The sequence below is a fragment of the Hemicordylus capensis genome, chromosome 3, assembly GCF_027244095.1.
Source record: "Hemicordylus capensis ecotype Gifberg chromosome 3, rHemCap1.1.pri, whole genome shotgun sequence".
NCBI classification, from domain to species: Eukaryota; Metazoa; Chordata; class Lepidosauria; order Squamata; family Cordylidae; genus Hemicordylus; species Hemicordylus capensis.
Genome location: NC_069659.1, coordinates 126,663,003 through 126,682,600, shown reverse-complemented (window position 1 = coordinate 126,682,600; position 19,598 = coordinate 126,663,003). Strand labels below are relative to the sequence as shown.

Sequence of the window (19,598 nt, the reverse complement as noted above, 5' to 3'; positions counted from 1 at the left end):
AGTTTTTTAACTAGACTTGTGGCCTTTAAGCCATTTTAAGGTTTTAATTTGTTGGGTTTTTTTGTTGCAAACTGCCCAGAGACAGAAGTTTGAGGCAGTGTACATATTTGATAAGTAAGTAAATAAAATTAAATAAAATGTAAACTTCCATCAGAATTTTGCTTTGAGGTAGACATAGGGATCCTGCAAATTTCTTCTTCTTGTTGTTAAGATTATGATGACAGTTTTATCTTGTTAGTACGGTATAAAGTTATTTGATTTCTCTTTCCTCTTTAGCTTTTTATGGCAACACAGAGATATCCAATCTCTACCTTGCAAAAACAAGTCCAAAGACCCAGCATCATAATTTGATGTACTACTCCAAAACCATCTATCTGTGCTGGCACTACTTGACTGATGCTGTGAGGTGAGCAGGAGGAGGAAAAAGCATATGTTGCTGACAGAAGAATTGTAACGCTTCTGCAGTGAACGACTGAGTTACAGTGAATTATTGAATTCCATTTGGAAGGAGTTGTGTTTTCAGGGAAATTAGACAAAATAAATATGTTAACTGTTGATTACCAGGGGAGCATGATACTGAAGTGCTCATTGTTCATATAGGACTACCATGGGGTTACTATTATACTACTGTTTCTGACTATTTAATGTGAGCACACATCACGTGCTGACATTGTAAAATTGATAATGTTTCATAGGACAGATTTAATGCAGGTGCTAAGAAGCAACCTTATTATTGTACTGTGCCTAGGGAAGGCTTAGGAATAACAGCACTGTTTGTGGAGAAGATTCTCAGGGGATACTTGCTGACTAGCAACAGGCATGTAGGAACTGAAATACAATTGACTTTGTTGCCTGTGGTGGGGAAGCAAAAAACCAGAAACGAGGCCACATTTTTAAGCTAATGGGAAAGGCCATATAGATATCTTTCTGCTGCTTTTGATTACAGGATATGTTACACTTCATAATCAATACTGAGTACAAACATTCTTAACATATGCCTATGTCAGATTATTCTGGAGGAGTGTTAAATAATATGCTATATATGATGATTGAAAGTTAGGTTAACAGATTCTTTATCAAGAAGATTTTTGTTCTTAATTTAAGGGAAGGAAAAAACCAATATGAGAGAGCATTTGGCATTTCATCGAAAGATGTCTTTGAAGCTCTTTACAGGTAAGGTCACCATGTAGTAATTTAGTATTTTAAAAATTAAAAGAAAAATGCAACAGATTGCCTTTGAAAAAGTGTTTAAAAACCCCAGTTGATTATTTGATATTTTCTCAAATGCTGTTCTTTTTTATAGCAGCTAAGGTCCATTAAAATGTAAGCATATGCAATAAAGTAAAGTGTGCCATGCTGGGTTAGTTTATACTGTTTAGTTTTTAAAGACTAAAATAACGGCTCGGGTCCAGAGAACCACCGATGGAAGGGGAAAATTACTTGATGTTCCAAGAACACTTGCACAAATGCTAGTGGGGGGAAAACTCTTGCAGTGCAGTACCACAATGTATCTAAAGTTGCATTACAAGTAACCTGGTGAATGAGGAAAATACGAGGCATAGCACATAAAATCAATGAGCAGGGCTTAAAAAGAGCTTGTGCAAAAGTTTGCACAGACAGAACTCATTTGGATTTGGGGTTACCTTTCTCAGAAAGGTATCTAATTTGGATCCAAGTCGATGTTCAGAAGTGTGTGTATATATTTAAGAACAATCCAAGATATATGCTGCAACATAGGGTTTGAAGCTCGGATGCGTGCAAGAAATTATTTCATCTGCAACAGTTACCTCATTCATTTCAATGGAAACAATAAATCAATGTGTCCATTCTTTGGCAGACCTTCTTCCTTTGTTGAAATAAATGGGACAGTCTGTGTGCACTGCAAAACAATACTAAGTGTGTGTTGGAACATACCCCAAAGACTAACGTGTGGCAGATAATTATTGACATTTTCAACAGCATCATCCTAATCCAAAATTGAGTGTATCTGCCATAAACTTATTGTTCATGCATGTACTTCAAATTTCTAGATCAGAGGAAGAAATGATAAAATTCATGTATGGCTTGAATGAAATTTGGAGCATTTGTGGCAGAGATGTGATAGCAGCATTTGATCTTTCTTCATTCACTGTGATTTATGACCTTGGAGGTAAGCTCCTTAAACATTTTCAGTATTCTTCCTGTTTCAGCTATTGAGATTTTTGAGGATATGAAAATCACCTCAAAATCCTTAGCCCAAACTGATGTTGCTTGTTACAATCTGTGTTTTTAGGCACATGACTGGTGATATATAAATCGAATAAATAACTAAATAATTGGGTCATCCAAACCTGAAGAGACTTTGAGACACAAGTTAGTGCCATGCTATGTGAGCTTTGTATGCCTAAACTCCTTTTTACTTTTCTCTACAAAGGTGGTGCTGGTGCTTTGGCTCAGGAATGTGTTTCAATGTATCCAAGTTGTACAGTCACCATCTTTGACCTTCCTAAAGTAATACAAACAGCAAAAAAGTATTTTGTATCTTCAGAGGAACATCGGATCACATTTTATGAAGGTAAATTTGATTTCTACTGGGTTCATGTTGACGGTACATATTGTTGCTTACTCTACTACTACTACTACAATGAATATTTATATACCGCTCTTCAGCAAAATTCTCAAAGAGGGCTACACAGAAAAATAAATAATACATAAATAAGATGGTTGCCTGTCCCCAAAGGGTTCAATCTAAAAAGACACTTAAGGTAGACATCAGCAACAGTCACTGGAGGGATGCTTTGCTTTGTGTTGGAGAGGGCCAGTTGGATTTTCCCTAGATGGTTGCAAATATATTTGATTTGTTGAACTTGTTGAATGCTTAAATATTTGTTACACATTTACTTCAAAGACAGTTAAGATTGTAGAAACAGTGTGTTCACTTTGGAGTTAAATATGGATGCCTCAAACCTCATGCCATTGCCCTAAGGGTTCCCTGTATATGCAGGAGGCTCCATAAGGGTTATGTGTATTGTGTGATCAAGAGTAAAATGGGTCAAAAACCCACATTTGACTTTTTCTACTCAGAATTAATTCCACGATGGCCAGTCTTCATGTAGAGATGAATACAGAAAGTTCTTGTGGGTTCCTTGTTTACAGAAAGAAACCTTGTTCTTGTGGTTTCCTTGTTCCTTCTTTCATATATGTTAGTGCCCAATACATGGAAATCCTCTGGATTACATAATGCTTTTCTTAACAAGGTGCAGCTTCTCAACAGACAAGGGTGATTGGCTTTAGTAGGGCTTTAGTGCCTGCACAAACACAAACATCACCACCAATGAATCCTGTTTGGTTCCATTTTGTACTTCATGGCATGCTTGATTAATCAGAAATCCATATTTTCCTTTTGGGTGCAGGGGATTTTTTTAAAGATCCAGTTCCAGCAGCTGACCTGTATATTTTAGCGAGGATCCTCCATGACTGGGCAGATGAGAAATGTGTGCAGCTTCTCACAAAAGTGCAGAAGGCTTGCAGACCTGGTATGTATGTGTCAACTGTGTGTAAGAGCCTGACTACATCATAGTCCCTTACAGATATTTGTATGAACATAGGCATTAAAGGAAGGCATCAGAAGAGTGGCTGCAGCTGTTCTACTACTTAGTGTGATGCTGGTTTCCCCACAATTCCCTTCGGCTACCACTGGTGGTTTTGCACTTGGTCCTATCCTCAAATGAGATTGCATAATAGAACTGAAGGTCACACTCTTTGGGTGAAAAACACTTAAGATTTTTTGTTTGTTTTGTTTTAAATACAAATTGAACTGCCTGTATTTGATATTTGGTTAAGATGTAAGTTCTTGTTCCCTCCATGATTACTCAGACTTCTTTTTGTTTGTTCTATCTTCATTTTTTCTATGGCAATGTGCTGTGTGTAAAGTAGTTTCCAGTAATACATCCATCCAGATTTCTTGGACTCACAGGAAATCCAAAATATTGCCACAATGCTCTGCACACTGAGTGTGGTGCTTTGGGGGATTTCCCCAGGGGATGGACACTCTAGGCCAGGCATCCCCAAACTGCGGCCCTCCAGATGTTGCTGAACTACAACTCCCAGCATCCCTAGACACAATTTTTTGTGGCTGGGTATGCTGGGAGTTGTAGTTCAGCAACATCTGGAGGGCCGCAGTTTGGGGATGCCTGCTCTAGGCGCTCATCTCTGTGTCTCCTTGAGCTGGACACAGCTCGAGGAGACACACGAGCAGGAAGCCCGGGTTAAAGGAGCACTTACTCCCTTCAGCCTCACTAGGAGCTGAGCTAAAAAGCTGGGCTAAGCAGCACTACCCCATCAGGGTCAGGCCCGATTCCAGCAGTTCTCACATGCAACCTAACCCAGGCCGGGATTCCCTAACCTGAATTAGGCTGTGCATGAGAACAGCCTCAAAGAACCATGCAGGTGGTTCAGTGTTCCCAGAGGAGTTTTTGACTTCTGTGTGTCAAACAGACATTCTCCATGCCTCATGACAAACTTGAGAGTTTTTAAGAAACCATAGGGGCCTGTTTTCCAAAAGGGGAAAATATTTTCCTGCTGGGTATGTACAAAACTTTGAGCTTTATCTAAGTAGCTCTTTGGAGCTTGGTTACTAGAAATAAAATAGTTGGAAAGTTCATGGCCATTGCCAAGGCTGGCCCAAGGACTTTTGGCACCCCAGGAAAAGCCTGGCCACTGCCGTGCCCCAGCTTCCATTGTGTTTTTGACCTGCTATGCTGCTTCCACCTCCTCCACTGCCAGAGCAGTCAGCCTGCAGGCAGGACAGAAAAGCATAAGAGATGACAGTGATGGGACTTTTCTGACTGCCTGTTTGGCTTCTCTGGCTGCTGGCCCTTCCTACTTTTCGCTGAAAGCTAAGAGTGGATGGGCAGGAAGAGTGGATGGGCAGGCCAGTGTAGAAGAGGCACAGAGGCAGCAGGTGTAGGACAGGGCTTCCAGCTGGCTTCTCTGGATGGCCACATGGCCACACTTCCTCTTCTCCTCTGACCCACCCACTCTTCCGGTTTTTGGCTCGAAGTTGGAAGCAGGAAAAGTGGGCAGGTGGCCAGAGGAGAAGAGGAGACAGCAGTGGAAGAGGATACAGTCGGGCGCCATGCCCTCCACCCCATCCCCGTGCTCCCCTTCTCAGTGCCCACACTTGCCATTGCAGCAGGGGCATGGCAAGGAGTGTGGCAGGGAGCACTTAGTGGGTGAAATGCCCCCCCTCCCATAGGCTGCTGCCCTAGGTAGCCACCTAGTTAGTGAGCCATCCCTGACTGTACTTGTGGCCATTGTGACCACTGTAATGTGAAAGGTTTCGTGTATGAGAATCCCACACCCCACTGATCCAAATCCTCTTTGTTGTTCTATTTTCATGCAGTCCTTGTTAGATAGTGCTTTCTTTGCGCTAAGTTGTCCAGTCAATGTTACCAACCACTATGGAGACATGAGGCTGGGCTGTGTTTTAAAGTGCTGACTTCATGAATCTTCTGCCTCAACTAGGTGGTGGAGTGCTGCTCATTGAAACACTTCTGAATGAAGACAAAAGCGGCCCATTGGAAAGCCAACTCTATTCCATTAATATGCTTGTTCAGACAGAAGGAAAAGAACGTACCCCAGCAGAGTACAGCAAACTCCTCACAGCTGCTGGTTTCAAAGAAATTGGCTTCAAGAAAACAGGAAAGCTTTATGATGCCATTTTAGGAAGAAAATAATATTGTCTGTGATCCTTCATTATAAGAGGTGCAATTGAAGTAAGAATAATTTGTTCAACTGAAATTTATCCAACTCACAGTTCAGGATGGCAATATAACAAAATGTTTCTGTATTAATTTATTTAATCACAGTAAAACAGTGCCTACTTAGATTTATTTAGTTTAGATTTTGTTTTTTCAAGCATGCTTTGTTCACATAGCATGTGTTTGTAGATAAGCACCCTAACCGTTGGCTTGGATCACTGTAATATCATTGAAAGCCAGCAAAACAGTGTTAATGCTGAAGGTGAAATATCAGTCATAGAATGCTAACAAACAGTTCAGTTGATGTGAGGAAATGAAAGGTTAGTTTCTGTACTGGAAGGAAAAACAAAACCACTAACTAAAGAATGCTCAAGAGAGACAAGCTTTGGGGAGAGAGGGCCAGGGAAGTGAAAGGACAAGAGAGGGCTAGAACTCAACCCCAATGTCATGCCTTGCCTTGTTTGTAAACAATGGTTAAAACAAGCCTGAGCTTGCTGGGTTGGGACATCCCAGCAAATCCCAGCTAGTTCTAATTCAATTGGAAACCTTCCTCCTCTCATGTGTGAAGGGAAGAGAGGAGTGTATGAAAAGAGGCAGGACAAAAGCAAAACATTTGATAGATGGCAATATCCCTTCCATATTTTAAAATAAAATTATGTGAAATGAATGTGTTCTCGTTTCTTTCTTTTTTTAAAAAAATAACTCATTTATTTTTTAAAAAATGCTGCTGTTGAACATTCTGATGCCTGCATGACTTAATAGGCATAGGGTTCATCTAAATGGAAAACAGACCCAGAACACAGAATTTATGTGCCCTGGATTCCTTGGAGGAAAAGTGGGATATAAATGCAAATTAATCAAATACATTCATTTTGAGAGTTTAAAAAAAAGTCAACTGAATTCTTATCACATTTGCCATTAGATGGCGCTGGCATACTATCCTTTAGCTCAGCAGACCTGTTCTTCTACAGTTAGAAATTCAGCAAGCTGAGGTCAAACTGTTAAGATCCAAGTCAAATCCAATACCCTTAATTTTGCAGAGCAAACATGCCATTACTGTGGAATATTTTGTCATGAAGTGTGCGTGGAATTTCATCCTATAAGATAAGCCATGGGATGGAAGAGGTTTTTGAAACCGTAAATGGCATGCAATTCTCCCAGATGACACAGATGGTTCTATAGAGAGATTATACTGGAATTTTATTTATAAAATGGTTTTGACAGAAATAATTAATGTTGTTGTTGGAGGCATCCAGACTTTTAGCAGAGTAGCACTCCATCAACAGAAGCAACTTCTGTCCATGGAAGGGGAATTTATTTATGTGTGTTTATATAAATAAATAAATAAATTATGCTCAAACAAGGGCTCTTGCATGAGTGGAAGGAGTCCTTGAGTGAACATAACTCTCCTGTTCACAGAAGGTGCCAGTGAAGCACTGCTGTGCTAAAAATCCAGATTCTTCCCAGCATTAACATTCAAAATTATATTGAAGATATGTCTAGAGCAATGTAATGCAGTATAGATTCAACCAGTTAGTGTAAGTGCAGGAGAGAGCGAGTGGATAACTTATCTCTTCTGATAGTTGCCTTTCTATATATGGAAATGGTCACCTAACTTGGTCAGAAATGGGTAGTATATTGCTTGTAGGATGTATCTTGCCCACCAAGGCCTTCTTCTTGCCTGTGCAGCCCTGTTCCTTGGGCTTGTAGTTCTGTCTGAAAGTGCATGTGTTGGGGATGAGATTTCCTGGTGAGGAGGTCTTGGTCATGCCTTGCAGGAGCTTTTCCAGATGGCAACTTTACCACAACTTTACTTGGGGCACATGCATGCGTGTGTGTGTGTGTGTGTGTGTGTACGTACATATTGGCCAGATTTACCCCAAAGTCTGTGCGATATTTCAGAGAGCATATCACACACAATTCGGGTTTCCCCCTCCATACTGGAACTTAGCCCGATTTATGTCTGGGGTAAAAAAACCCCTCTTTTTCTGTCGGAGTATCCGTTATGCCCTCTCAGTGAAGCCTTGCAGTAAACCCATGGTAAAGCCTGCTGTCTGAAAAGCCTCCAGGAGGCTTTACACACAGGGCTTCTGCCCCGAATCTCCTTCAGAAGAGTGTGTGTGCGTTCACACACCAGCCAAACTTACCTCAAAGTCCCTTCAAGATTTTTGGACCCACTCCACACATAAACCGGGCTTTGTGATGCAAATTCTAGCTTATCTTGAAGTATGTCCAGGTTTTTTAAATGTTGGTTTTAAGCTACTTTTTCTGAAAATGCTGGAGTAAATGGGGAGAGGCGCTGACATACAATCACTAGGATGATAAGAGGGATACTCTTCAGAAATGCAGATCTATCTTTGCAGGAACTCCCTCTCTCTCCCCCCCCCCACCCATTGGCTAGAAGGAAAACACAGAGCATGCCATGTGGACTTGTTTCAAAACAAAACCAAGAGCAGAGGCGAAGGGCTGCTTCCCTCAATGCCATGAGTGTTCTTCGAAGCGGCTTCACTCAACATTTACCCCAAAGCCTGAAGCCAAGCACGAATAAATCCCAGGTGACTACATTGCCTGACTCCTGATGTAGTCCATAATGACAGCTATCTTATGACATTTAGGAAAATAATGTGCCATTTCTTTCAGCAGGATTTGAATGGCTTCTAAACTGAAAGGTGGTCTTTTGTTTCAAGTTGTTGCTATACAGTTTCTGTCAAGGCAGTCACTTTTATTGCAGCAATCATGAATTTTACTTGTTAAAATATATAGATAGATATAGATATAGATATAGATATAAAGTTGCTTTGGTTATGGAACCATTTTAGTGGAATATAAACTCCCCACACTGAATGAACAGGACTCTGCAAATATTACTGTTAATACATTTGCTTCATTGGGCCATGTTAATGGTAAGGCAAAGCAGTTCCATGGGATCCAGGAGGTGAATGAAACTGGTTTGCACACTGGAGTCAGTCAGAACATTTGCCACAGGTATTGAGCCAATCAAGAAAGAGGTGCGACACATTCCGGTCTTATTGTGGGTCTGGAAAAAGCATGCCCTTTCTAAATTCGGTAATGTTGTGCTGCAGGTGGGTTGACTGAGGGGTTTGGCTGGATCAGTAAATGATTTAAAGCAGATCAAATGTAGATGATAATAGTGGAAAATAGGAAGCTGCCATATACCAAGTCAGAGCATTGGTCCATCTAGCTCAATATTGTCTACACAGACTGGCAGTTCTCCAAGGTTGCAGGCAGGCAGGAATCTCTCTCAGCCCTATCTTGGAGATGCCAGGGAGGGAACTTGGAACCTTTGCATGCAATCATGCAGGTGCTCTTCCCAGAGCAACTAAGGGGAATATCTTACAGTGCTCACATATGTAGAGGCTATTCTCACGATCTCCAGAAACAGGGCTAAGGGAGCCCAGCCCAGTTTTTGGAGGTCATATGCAGCACCGGGCGCCGCACATCTCTCGGCTGCTAGCCCTCTACATTGCCCCCCTCCTTAAATGAGGTTAGTGGAGCGAGTGCTCTGCTAACCCTGTTTGATTGATCGTGAGTCACCATGGCACCCCTCCATGCCGTGGCGACTCACTAGAAGACCCCAACCAGGAGGCTACAACAAGCCTCCTGGCCTTGGAGATCCCCCCTAGAATGACCTGCGTGCTCGCATGGGTTATCCTGGGACTTGCAGGGGCCAGGTGGTCCCTAATTCCTGCCGCCCCTACTGGCTCTGTGACGGAACCAGTAATTGTGTGGGCGGCGAATCCAGCTGCCCAGGGCTTGCTGAATGATCGTCTGCATGGAGAGTGGGCCAAGACTCCTCGCTCTCCACACTGCTCGTGTGGAAAGCCTCCTTGTCTCCCATTCATATGCAACCAGGGCAGACCCTGCTTAGCTAAGGGGACAAGTCATACTTGCTACTTGGGTTGCCATTAATTAATCTGACAGTTGAACAAAGTTTGGATAGCAGATGTTCCCTGCCCCACATAACAGCCTCTGTCTTCTGAGGTTTGATGGACCCTCAGGAAGAGGGTGGGATGAGGTGTGGGGGATTATTTCAGGGGAGTGAGGAAGATCCATAGAAAAGAGGCTGAGCAGCTTCTGTGAGTTTCCCATGCTCATCCTGAGAGTCCCCAACCTCAAGAGAGGCTTTTCTAGGGACCAGGAGGATGGGAAAGATTCCATGTGTGAGCTTGCATGCAAGATAGCCTTTTAAAAACTAAAGAAGATATTCCAGAATTGAGAGTTGACAAAACTATGGCATCACTTGGGCATCCAGCATAGTACCAACAGAAAACATCTTGGAGGAGGGACAAAATAGGCATGTTTTCTTTTTAAACTTAAGACTGGAGGAGGCAGCTTGGGTTTTCCTATGTGCAGTTCCAAAGCAGACAAGACAGGGGAGATGCATGATTAGATCTCTCAATTGTTTTTATGTTTAAAGCAGGGCATGTGGTGGAGGCCCCGCCTCTGATTCTGATAAAACAAGTCCTGAGGCAAGTGAGAATTAACATTTCCCCCTGCACCATTTTCCTGGTTTAAATTGCTCCCTGAAGCTGCTATTAGCACACAGTGGGGGGAGGGGGGACTGTTTCAAGCCTGTCTCTTTTCCATTGCCAGCCCAAGAGTTTCAGGGAGCCATTCAGTGTATTTTGAGATGGAGGGCTTCATCATGCAAGCTTCCATGGGCTTGCACATGGAACTCATGAAGAATCATAGCTGGGTATCTAAACATAGCACTTTTTGTGCTAGCTCATCTACTCTTTTCTTCTGTACCAGGGATATTAAGAAGCATTTTAGGTTAGGGTTCTTCCCCATCCCTCTCACTGATTTTTTTTCTTTAAATTTCCATTGAGGTCATTCACACAAGGGGAAAGAAAGGTTGTAATATCATTCAGCTGCCCTCAGTTTTTAAAAAAGACTGCAAAGAGGAAGTATTAGAACAAAAGTGTGCTCGTGTGTCTAAGTGCAGGGTGTACTCTTGGGAGCCAACCCACCCATAAGTCACCACCTATGCAGATAACCACTTCTCTACAGCTTGTGCTATGGTCTATCTACACCTTTTCTTCCTTGTACAAAATTTTCCCCAGCTGTCATCATGTTAGGGAAAATAAAGTACTAATGAAAATTCTTGCCATCTCATGTTCTGGCAGGAAAATTGCTCAAGGAAGTAAAATGTGCAAAATGTCATCTGGACTGCCTGCAACACTGTCCATGAGACTCTGCATGCACTCATGTTGGAATAAACCACTGTCTGGAAAGATCTGTAGAGTGGGAAGCTGCACTCCCCTTTCTCAGAGCTGTTGCTCCTGTCCAGACAGGAATCTCCCATGGCTGCTTTAAAACGTAAGGAAAATACGTCATGTCCGTTCCACCTTCAACCTTCAATTTCCAGCACACTGCAAATTTTCACCTCAAAAAAGTCTATAGTAGCCCCTTCATAATATTGTCTTATGGCCTTAAAATCTGTGCTGTGCAGTAATAGTTGGAAGTATAGCATTTCATCTCTTCCCCCCGCCCCATGGCTTTCATCTCTGAAAGTCAGTAACTGTACCTGAGAGTTATGATGCATAAAAGTGACCTTGCCAATAGCTGCTGCTTCTTTTGAGTAATTCATTCTGAGTGCACACAGTTCCATTGCAATAAACAATAGAGCAACCTCTTGTAGCAGACATGGGAAAACACTGAAAAAGGACTAAAAATGGAACAGTCTGGGAAGTGTGACAGACTAAACAGTGGCTGACTCATAGCTTTTCCTCAATGACAGTTGACAGAAGCCATTTTGCATAGGCCAAGGGACCTGTGTGTGGGAGCAGGAGGGGGAGAATGTTTCAGGCAGTGATTCCCAAACTTCTGCTAGTTGAAGCTTTTTCCAAATTGAAACTGGAGCCCATAGCATCTGTTAAACAGCCCTTACTGCAGGATCAAGTCCCCACCTGGTGGTAGTTTTTACTTTAAACTAGAAATGTAATGTCACATTTAGTTTGGCCAGTTACTTGCCCTCAGACAAATTAGTAATGAATAAAAATTGCTACTTGCTCAGGGCTACCAACTTCACTTCATTGCACAGTAGGGGGCTGAACATGGGGCCCACCAAAAGGTGTGGTGGGTGAGCTGAACAGGCCTCCCCTGTGGTGGTGGCAGTGGTGGGCGCAGTGGCTGGTAGACCTGTCCATCCAGGCCCTGAGCACTGCTGAGAGCAACAGGCGTGCCTGTGCAGTGTGAGTATCAAATTCTGCAGGCACACTGGAGGCTCTCACCAGTGCTCAAGTCCCATGTGGACAGGCCCACTAGCAGCTGCACCTGCTGCTGCCGCCACCACAGCCTGCTCAGCTCACCCCCAACCCCTGCGCACATGGAGGTGAAAATGGCAAAGACTGGTGTGGCGGGGCAGTGGCAAGGTGGGTGTGTGGTGGTGGCAGGCTGCTTGGGGAGGCTCCCAGGACATTTGGAGGCTCCACTCCACTGTGAGGCCATAGACCAGAGCCCCAAGTAGTGAGTGAAACTCACTACAGACCGAGGGTTCATTCTGAGGTTTTGCGGCGAAATCAGATTTGAGGATAAGAGCACCTCTGCCAGGAGGGGGGAGCAAGGGACAGAGTTGGAAAAGAGAATGCCCCTGTGTGACATTGTCACTTGACAGGCTGACAAGCTTGGGATTGGATGTGGTGGTGTCCCTGTTGCCGAGCAACTGCATTGCTGCACATCGTACACAGGAAGGGCAGGGCTGGGGCTCGGAAAGGCAGCCAGCGAGAAGTGCCAGGGAAATGGAGTGGCGACAGTCCCAGGTGGGTCTGTGCCACTGTTTCTATGACTGCAGTTCCAAAAACTACATGGTACCGCAGTTATGATGCTGACTGTGTTCAGATGTAATGCTTTGGCGGCCAAACCTCAGGTCTCAGCGGCAAACCTTACTGCAAACTGAAGGTACAAATTGGAGTTTGGTGAGGCAAACTGCAGGTTGCTTTCATAGTCAAACCATGGTTGCATGCATTCCAAAGTAACGGAGTTCCAACCTCTGCCCCGTGTAACTCTGGTTTCATGTTACATCCGAATTCTTCCAGGTTATTCCCTAATTATCATTTTTGGATTGCAGCCACTGTGTACAAAAAAGGTAACCTAGACCTACAGAGCTGACTGGGAGCTGTTCCCAAACCGCTTAGTTGAATTAGGCTGCATACAAATATGCCTACAAATAGGCTTGAAACTGGGCCCCTTTGCACGCAACGGCAAACCATGGGTCTATTGGACCAGCAGTTTGCCTCCCCTGCCCTGCTCTCAGATGATCATAATCTCTGTCTGGAAGCCAACAGTGGGGGTGGGACTGTCTGCACAGGCTTCCTCCGACCCTGGAAGAAGAGCCCGCACCAGCTAATGGGAGGGAAGCCCACACCAGCTAATGGGAGGAGCTTTCTCCACTAACTCCAGTTTGGTGTAAAATCCCAATCCAGATAACACAGAGGAGAAAATGGACCCTCCGATGGGTGAGTGAAACGTACTACAGACCGAGGGTTCATTCTGAGGTTTTGTGGCAAAATCAGAACTGTGTTTGGGTCCAGGAACTATGGTTCCAATCATTCAGACAACACAGTGGGTAAACCTGAGGTGAGTTCGTCTCAGGTCCCCATTATGCCCGGAGGCGGCCAGAGGGGTTTTTTTGGGGGGGGGGTTGGCTGCAGGATAGCTCCTTATCATTGTTCCTCAACACGTACAGATTCTGGATAAAAAGCTGTGTTTCTTCCTGTATGTCAGGCATGCTATTTGCTTTGCTTGGGGAGCCTTTAGGACTGAAGGATGATTCCTTTTCCCAAGTCAGACAATTGGTCCATCTAGCTCAGTATCTATAAATTTAATTCACTTAGCCGGCATACATGTCCAGGATTTGGCAGTGGAACTATTGCAACAGGTTGCGAGAGTTCTGCCACCAAAGGGCGAGAGTTGCGGGCAAGAAAAATGGAAGCAGGCTGTAGCGGCGGGGCGCAAAATGGCCTGAAGAGGCGGGCTCGGCTGGCCGCTGGGAGGCGGCGGGATGGCTTGGCCAGGTCAGGCCGTCCTGGGTAAGGACAAGGAGGCAGCGGTGGCCCGGCCTGGCCTGGCCATGGGGAGTGGGAGCGGGAGGTGGCGATGGTGGCAGGACAGCCAGAGGAGGCAACAGCAAGAGGGATGAATGGGAAACACTTGACGGCATGAAGCCCCAGCTCCCGTTGGAGGCTGGGGTGGGAGGGAAACAGGCGGTGAGACTTAGCCACCTGGGAGAAGGTTCCCTGTTTGCCACCCACTGAGAAAAGATGAACAGTGTGTGTGGGAGGGGAAGGAGGAGAGGAACGGAAAAGGAGGGAGGACGAGAGAGGGGAGCAGGAGGAAGGGCAAGAGAGTGTGGGGCAGGAGTGGGAGGGGCAAGAGAGAGGGAGCAGGAGGGAGGGGGAGAGGGGTGGGAGGGGAGGGCAGGGAGCAAGAGAGAGGGGAGCAGGAGGGAGGGGGCAGGGTGAGGGAGGGCAAGAGAGGGGGCAGGAGGGAAGGCAAGAGAGAGTGGGGCAGGAGGAAGGGGGAGGGAGGGCAAGAGAGTGTGGGGCAGGAGGGAGGTGAAGGGGCAGGAGGGAGGGAGGGCATGAGAGAGTGGGGCAGGAGGGAGCAGCCGGCCCCAAAGAGCGCACAGTTGCTCTGTGCGGTTAGGCTAGCTATCTGTATTTACTGGCAGCAGCGTTTCCATGGTTTCAGGCAGGAGTTCTCCCCAGCCCTGCCTAGAGATGCCAGGGATTGAACTTCAGATCTTCTGCATGCAAAACAGATGCTTTGCCACTAAGCAATGGTCCCATCCACTTTCTTCAAAGCACCTGTATGCTTATCCATTCAAATGATGGGACTGTTTCTCTGTGTTAAGAAAAATATGTTTTCCCCACACTTGATTTTAACAAGAACACTGCATATATTAGAAGTGTGGTGAATGCATTTCCACTGGACTCATCACTGAAACAATATACCTTTGTATGCCCCTACAAAGACACTAGGTTCATATGCACACTTTGACTAGATCAAGGGCAGTCTCTGAGTTTGAGGGGGTCCACCAGTGGACTCATTTCTATTGAGGGGGGATGCACTGCCTTTTCTGAAAGGGATTTTTTTTGGGGGGGGAGTAGATAATATTTCAAAGGCTGCACAAGTGCCATTATTTTCTGCCTACAATGCTCCTGGCACACCACCATTCTGGTTTATTTGTGGGATCATGGGGAAAGCAATGCATTTGCAAAGAGAAGCTCCAGACCCAAAAATCGTGTGTGTGTGTGTGTGTGTGTGTGTGTGTGTGTGTGTGAAGTCCAGCACTAGCAATGCTGGAAGATGCTGCATGATGTTGCTGGTTTTATTTCCCATAATGTCAGAAGAAAGAAGTATTCTTGATGACACGGGGGGCGGAGGGGCGGGGATAGATCAAGAAAATAGATCAAAATAATCTAAAGGCCCACACATGCACCAAGGTTTTTCATCCTATGACCCCTTTCATCCTACAGTCCCTTGTATCCCCAAATACTGTAGCAGTTGGTGTGGTCTGAGTGGCCAGTTTCCCAAGTGCACATGGAGTGCTTTGTGTGCATCTGTGAGCCTAGGTAGATCTTGGCTAAATGTTTGAAACTATGAGGTCATTCACACAATCAAAAACTGTGTTCTACCTGGGTTTGGAAGCTGTGTGTGCTCCCAATATTTGGTTGTGTGGCAGCAAGGTAGGAGGAAAAGCTACCTAGGTTTTCCTCCTACCTTGCTTCCACAAAATAACTTCTGCCCAGGTTTCCCTCCTACCTTCCTTCCACACAACCAAATAGTGGGAGCACACACAGCTCCCAAACCTGGGTAGAACACAGTGGACCTGGTCTCATGATCCGTGAGACCCGGTTTGGGACGGTGAGCGGGGAGGAGACCGGATCAGCCGCCCACACGATTGCCGGCTCCAAGATGGAGCTGGTGGGGGCTGGGGAGCTCGGGGGCTGCACGCCCCCTGGAAGCCCAGTATGCCCTTTGTGATCACGCAGGGCATCATGGGGAGACCCCCAGAGCTGGGAGGCGGCTTTCCGCCTACCCTCCGGGGGACTACTCATGAGTAGGCACAGTGCAAAGCTGCGCCACAGCTACTCACGATTTTTAAAAAACAGGTTTGCGGAGCCCTCGCTCCGCAAACCTAGTTTTGGGGCAGGGGTTCTTGAGCAGGTTACCCGCTCCAGAACCACTGGGCTCCCAGCCGAGCCCAGTGGTTCTGACGGTCAGGAAAAATTGGGCTAGGCTTTCCTAGCCCGATTTTTCCTGATCATGGGAATAGCTCCAGTTTTGCTTGTGTGAATGACCTCTATAGGAAGTGAAAATGTAAGTATAAGAATAGTTTAAAAAGTGGAACAAGCCAATGAGGAAGGTTTTAGGTTCTTACTCTTTTGTTGTTTTCCAGGGGCAGGATCTCTCAGCGATATTGTAGGCATTACATTATCAGATTAAAATGTGACACTGAGGCGATTCCCACGACCATCCAAAACTGGGCTAAGGGAGCCCAGCCTGGTTTTGGCTGGTCTGCTGCAATGGGAGCTGTGAGGCCCCCGGCGGCAAGCCCGCCTAAATGAGGTTAGTGGAGCATGCACTCTGCTAACTGTTTTTCTGATTAGGGAGGGGGAGGGGGAGGAGGTACTGCAGGAATGCACAGTGCACTTGAATGGTGCATTACTAGTGCTCCAGGGATGGGCACCACACAGCAGTGCTTCCCTTCACCTGACCCCTGGAGCTGCCAGGCGAGGTGCGGGTGGACGGCGATTGTCTGCACCGCCGATCTTGTCTGCATCGCCGATCTGCCCATGCAGGGAACTCCCTTGGATCGTCTGCAGGGAAGGGAAGGCAGAGGCGTAACTAGGGAAAACAGCGCCCGGGGCAAGCACTGAAATGGCGCCCCCCCCCGCCGCCCTCCCAACATACTACATTATACTTAGGGTTTTCCTCACAAGCTCCCACCGCCGCCAAGCCAGACCACTGACTGGCCGCCAGGCGCCAGCAAAGCAATGGGGGGGGGGGCACAGGCAGCGCGGAAGGGACCGCTCATGGGGAAGGGGGCACCGACGCACTCCCTTGACTGCTGCAGCGCTGCTGCACTGAGCAGGAAACATTTGTATTAACAAAAAATTAAAAAAAAAATTCGTCATGGTGGCGCCCCCCACGTGACCAGAAAAGATGGCGCCCGGGGCACGTGCCCCCCTGCCCCCCCTATAGTTACGCCTCTGAGGGAAGGTAAACCATTACAGCTCTCCTCACTGAGGTTCAATGTTTCAGTAACCTGGAGAAGGAGAGCCCCTGGGTACCCTTGATTCTTCAAATTCAGCACCATTGCCTTCTCTTGCTTTCAGACTTTCAATATACTTTAAAAATGCTGCTTTATAAAAGTGGAAAATCAATCATATCAAGACTTATTTATAAAGCATTTGAAACAAATAGGAAAACATGCGGTTTGATACAGATTATTGTGCCACTAACAGGGAAAAAAATTGGGGTTTTTGTTTGTTTTTTGTTTAATGCAGCTATCACATTTGCCACTGCATGTAGCTACTGTATTTATATACTCTATGAGAGAATGACATATTTACTTGTAAAAGGTCTTAAACAGAAGAACTGCACAGTACCTTCCAGGGAAATCAGAAATCCAGCTAATTATTTGAAATGTTCAACAGCGGAAAACAAAATATGTTCAACAGCATGTGGATAGTTCTCTCTAATGCAGTTTATAATCACTAGTTTTGTTTGCTTAAATGCCCGAGGGATTTACAATTTGAAAATTGGCATCTGAGGGGATATAGGATGATTGTCACTTGTCTGAATACTCAGGCTTTCAACACCAGCATGTGGGTATTAGTTCTTTACACAAACATATGAGAAATTCCACTTGTACAAAGCCTGATGCACAGAGATTTATTGGATACAGGAATTCATGTGGCTTCTACAACATTCAGAAGGCATGACAGGAAGAAACTACACAATACCCAGTAAAAGGTTACTACAGCATCAAGGTCTAGTACCTGCTGATCAGCATCTGAATGTGAATGCATATTTCAAGCAGGAATTTAGGCAGAAGATGGGATGCATTTTTAACTCTGCCTGAGCACTCCCTGTCTTCTATACTTGGGCTGCAATCCTAACTAAACTTAGTTGGAAGTAAATCCCATTGAATTTTTTTTAAAAAAAATCCATTTAAACATGGTTAGGATTGACTTGAGAACTGAACTAGACATTGCTTTAAGTACATGATTGGTTGGGGCTAGCATGCTTGTTTCTTCAGCAAATAGTAGGAGGTTTTTCACATGGGGCTTTTAAAGCCATTTAACTTGCATATTCTCTGGAATGGAGGGGGTGTGTTCATATATCGGCCAGATTTACCCCGAAGTCCTTGCAAGTCACCTGGGAGAAGTTCACACACAATTTGAGTTTTTCACAGCGTGTTAGAGTATAGCCTGATTTATATCCGGGGTAAAAAAAAATAATAATCCACTATTTGTGTCGGTTTCGGGGGACAACATCGAGTTCACAGTAAAGCCTCCCAGTAAACTAGGAGGGGAAACAGAAGTTCTTTTTATGGGAATCTCTAGGGTGCATTATGAAGCCATATATTATGTGAGCTACCAGAGTATTGCTGTCCTTTCTTTCTACCCTAAGACATCGTGACAGAGACAAATTACAGCCTCATAAAAGATCTTCCTGTTACTTAAACCATCATCAAGCCTGCTGTGTGTAAAAGTTCGAGGTGAATTAGCCCACCTCTCTATGGATCAGGACTGTAGTTTGCAGAGAGAGGGTTAGTCCTCTGCCCCTGCATTGACCCAGGGAGGCTCGTGACTGCTATTTGCCCTCTTGAAAAGTTTCCATGGGTGCCAATATCGAGTTTGACCCTAAGGGTACCTGTAGGCTAATACCAGTCCTGATTTGTTTGTTATGAAATTTTTGTCATGACACATGATAATCAAACAATCATTGTCCTTTACCTATGGTGGAACTATATCTTGCATAAAGGCTGAGTACATCAGAGGATCATTAGGTATATCTCACCATACATGGTGAGATGCTTGCACAAGATGGAGTGCAAGCCATTATTTTCACTTTCTCTTGAGATTTTGCTGGACATATAGGGAAATCTGCCATCTTTTTCTGCCCAGGATTAATCGAGACAACTGGAGACATCCAGAGCAAAACACAGGGAATATAAGTAAAGGTAAAACTGTGGTGGTATCATGCCAAATAAGTGCATACTACTAGTAGTCAGGAATTGTATAATATGGAACTGGAACCTAGGTGTGTGTGGCACCAACATATCACAGCAGTAAAGAGAAAAATGTAAGCCAAGTTCCTGGTTTGGATCTCACCTTCATGTATGCACTGAGCAACTGTAAGAGGGCCACTTTTGCTTCATCGCCACCCCATCCTAGCTTCAAATATTGTTAGAATTGTCATCTCATATGCAACTGTTAAAAGAGTTAGTAAAATGGTATTGATGTTGTGCTTTTCTGAAGTTTTAAAACCACTTCACCTACACCGAGAGGCACCTTTTAACGTGGCGATTCTCTTTATTTAGCAGTGGGAGAGTAACTGGCCCTATTCACCCCCAGCACAGTACCTCCAGTGTCTTATGTTTCTTTTAGATTATGAGCCCTTTGGGGACAGAGATCCACCTTATTTATCTGTGTAAACCACTGTGAGCCATTTTTGGAAGGGCGGTATAGAAATCGAACAAATAAAATAAATAATAAATAAATAATATTCCCATGACCAGGGAATAGATTTGCAGATTAGCCACTCAAGAGCTGCAAAATGCTTCCATTCAGGCACATCGCTTTAAAAATAAATAATGTAGAA

General features: G+C 44.9%; 1 protein-coding gene across 2 annotated transcripts in view; it reads left to right on the top strand.

Annotated features, from left to right (window-relative positions):
* The window catches only part of ASMT (acetylserotonin O-methyltransferase), a 34,315-nt gene extending 27,907 nt beyond the window's left edge, over positions 1-6,408 (top strand). For both annotated transcript variants that reach the window (XM_053311049.1, XM_053311048.1), the window contains exons 3-8: positions 277-406; positions 1,105-1,173; positions 2,031-2,149; positions 2,414-2,554; positions 3,393-3,515; positions 5,506-6,408. In XM_053311049.1, the coding sequence (XP_053167024.1) occupies positions 277-406; positions 1,105-1,173; positions 2,031-2,149; positions 2,414-2,554; positions 3,393-3,515; positions 5,506-5,717 (794 nt within the window). In that variant the 3' untranslated portion in view covers positions 5,718-6,408. The remainder of the gene's footprint in view (positions 1-276; positions 407-1,104; positions 1,174-2,030; positions 2,150-2,413; positions 2,555-3,392; positions 3,516-5,505) is intronic.
* The last annotated feature ends 13,190 nt before the right edge of the window (positions 6,409-19,598 follow it).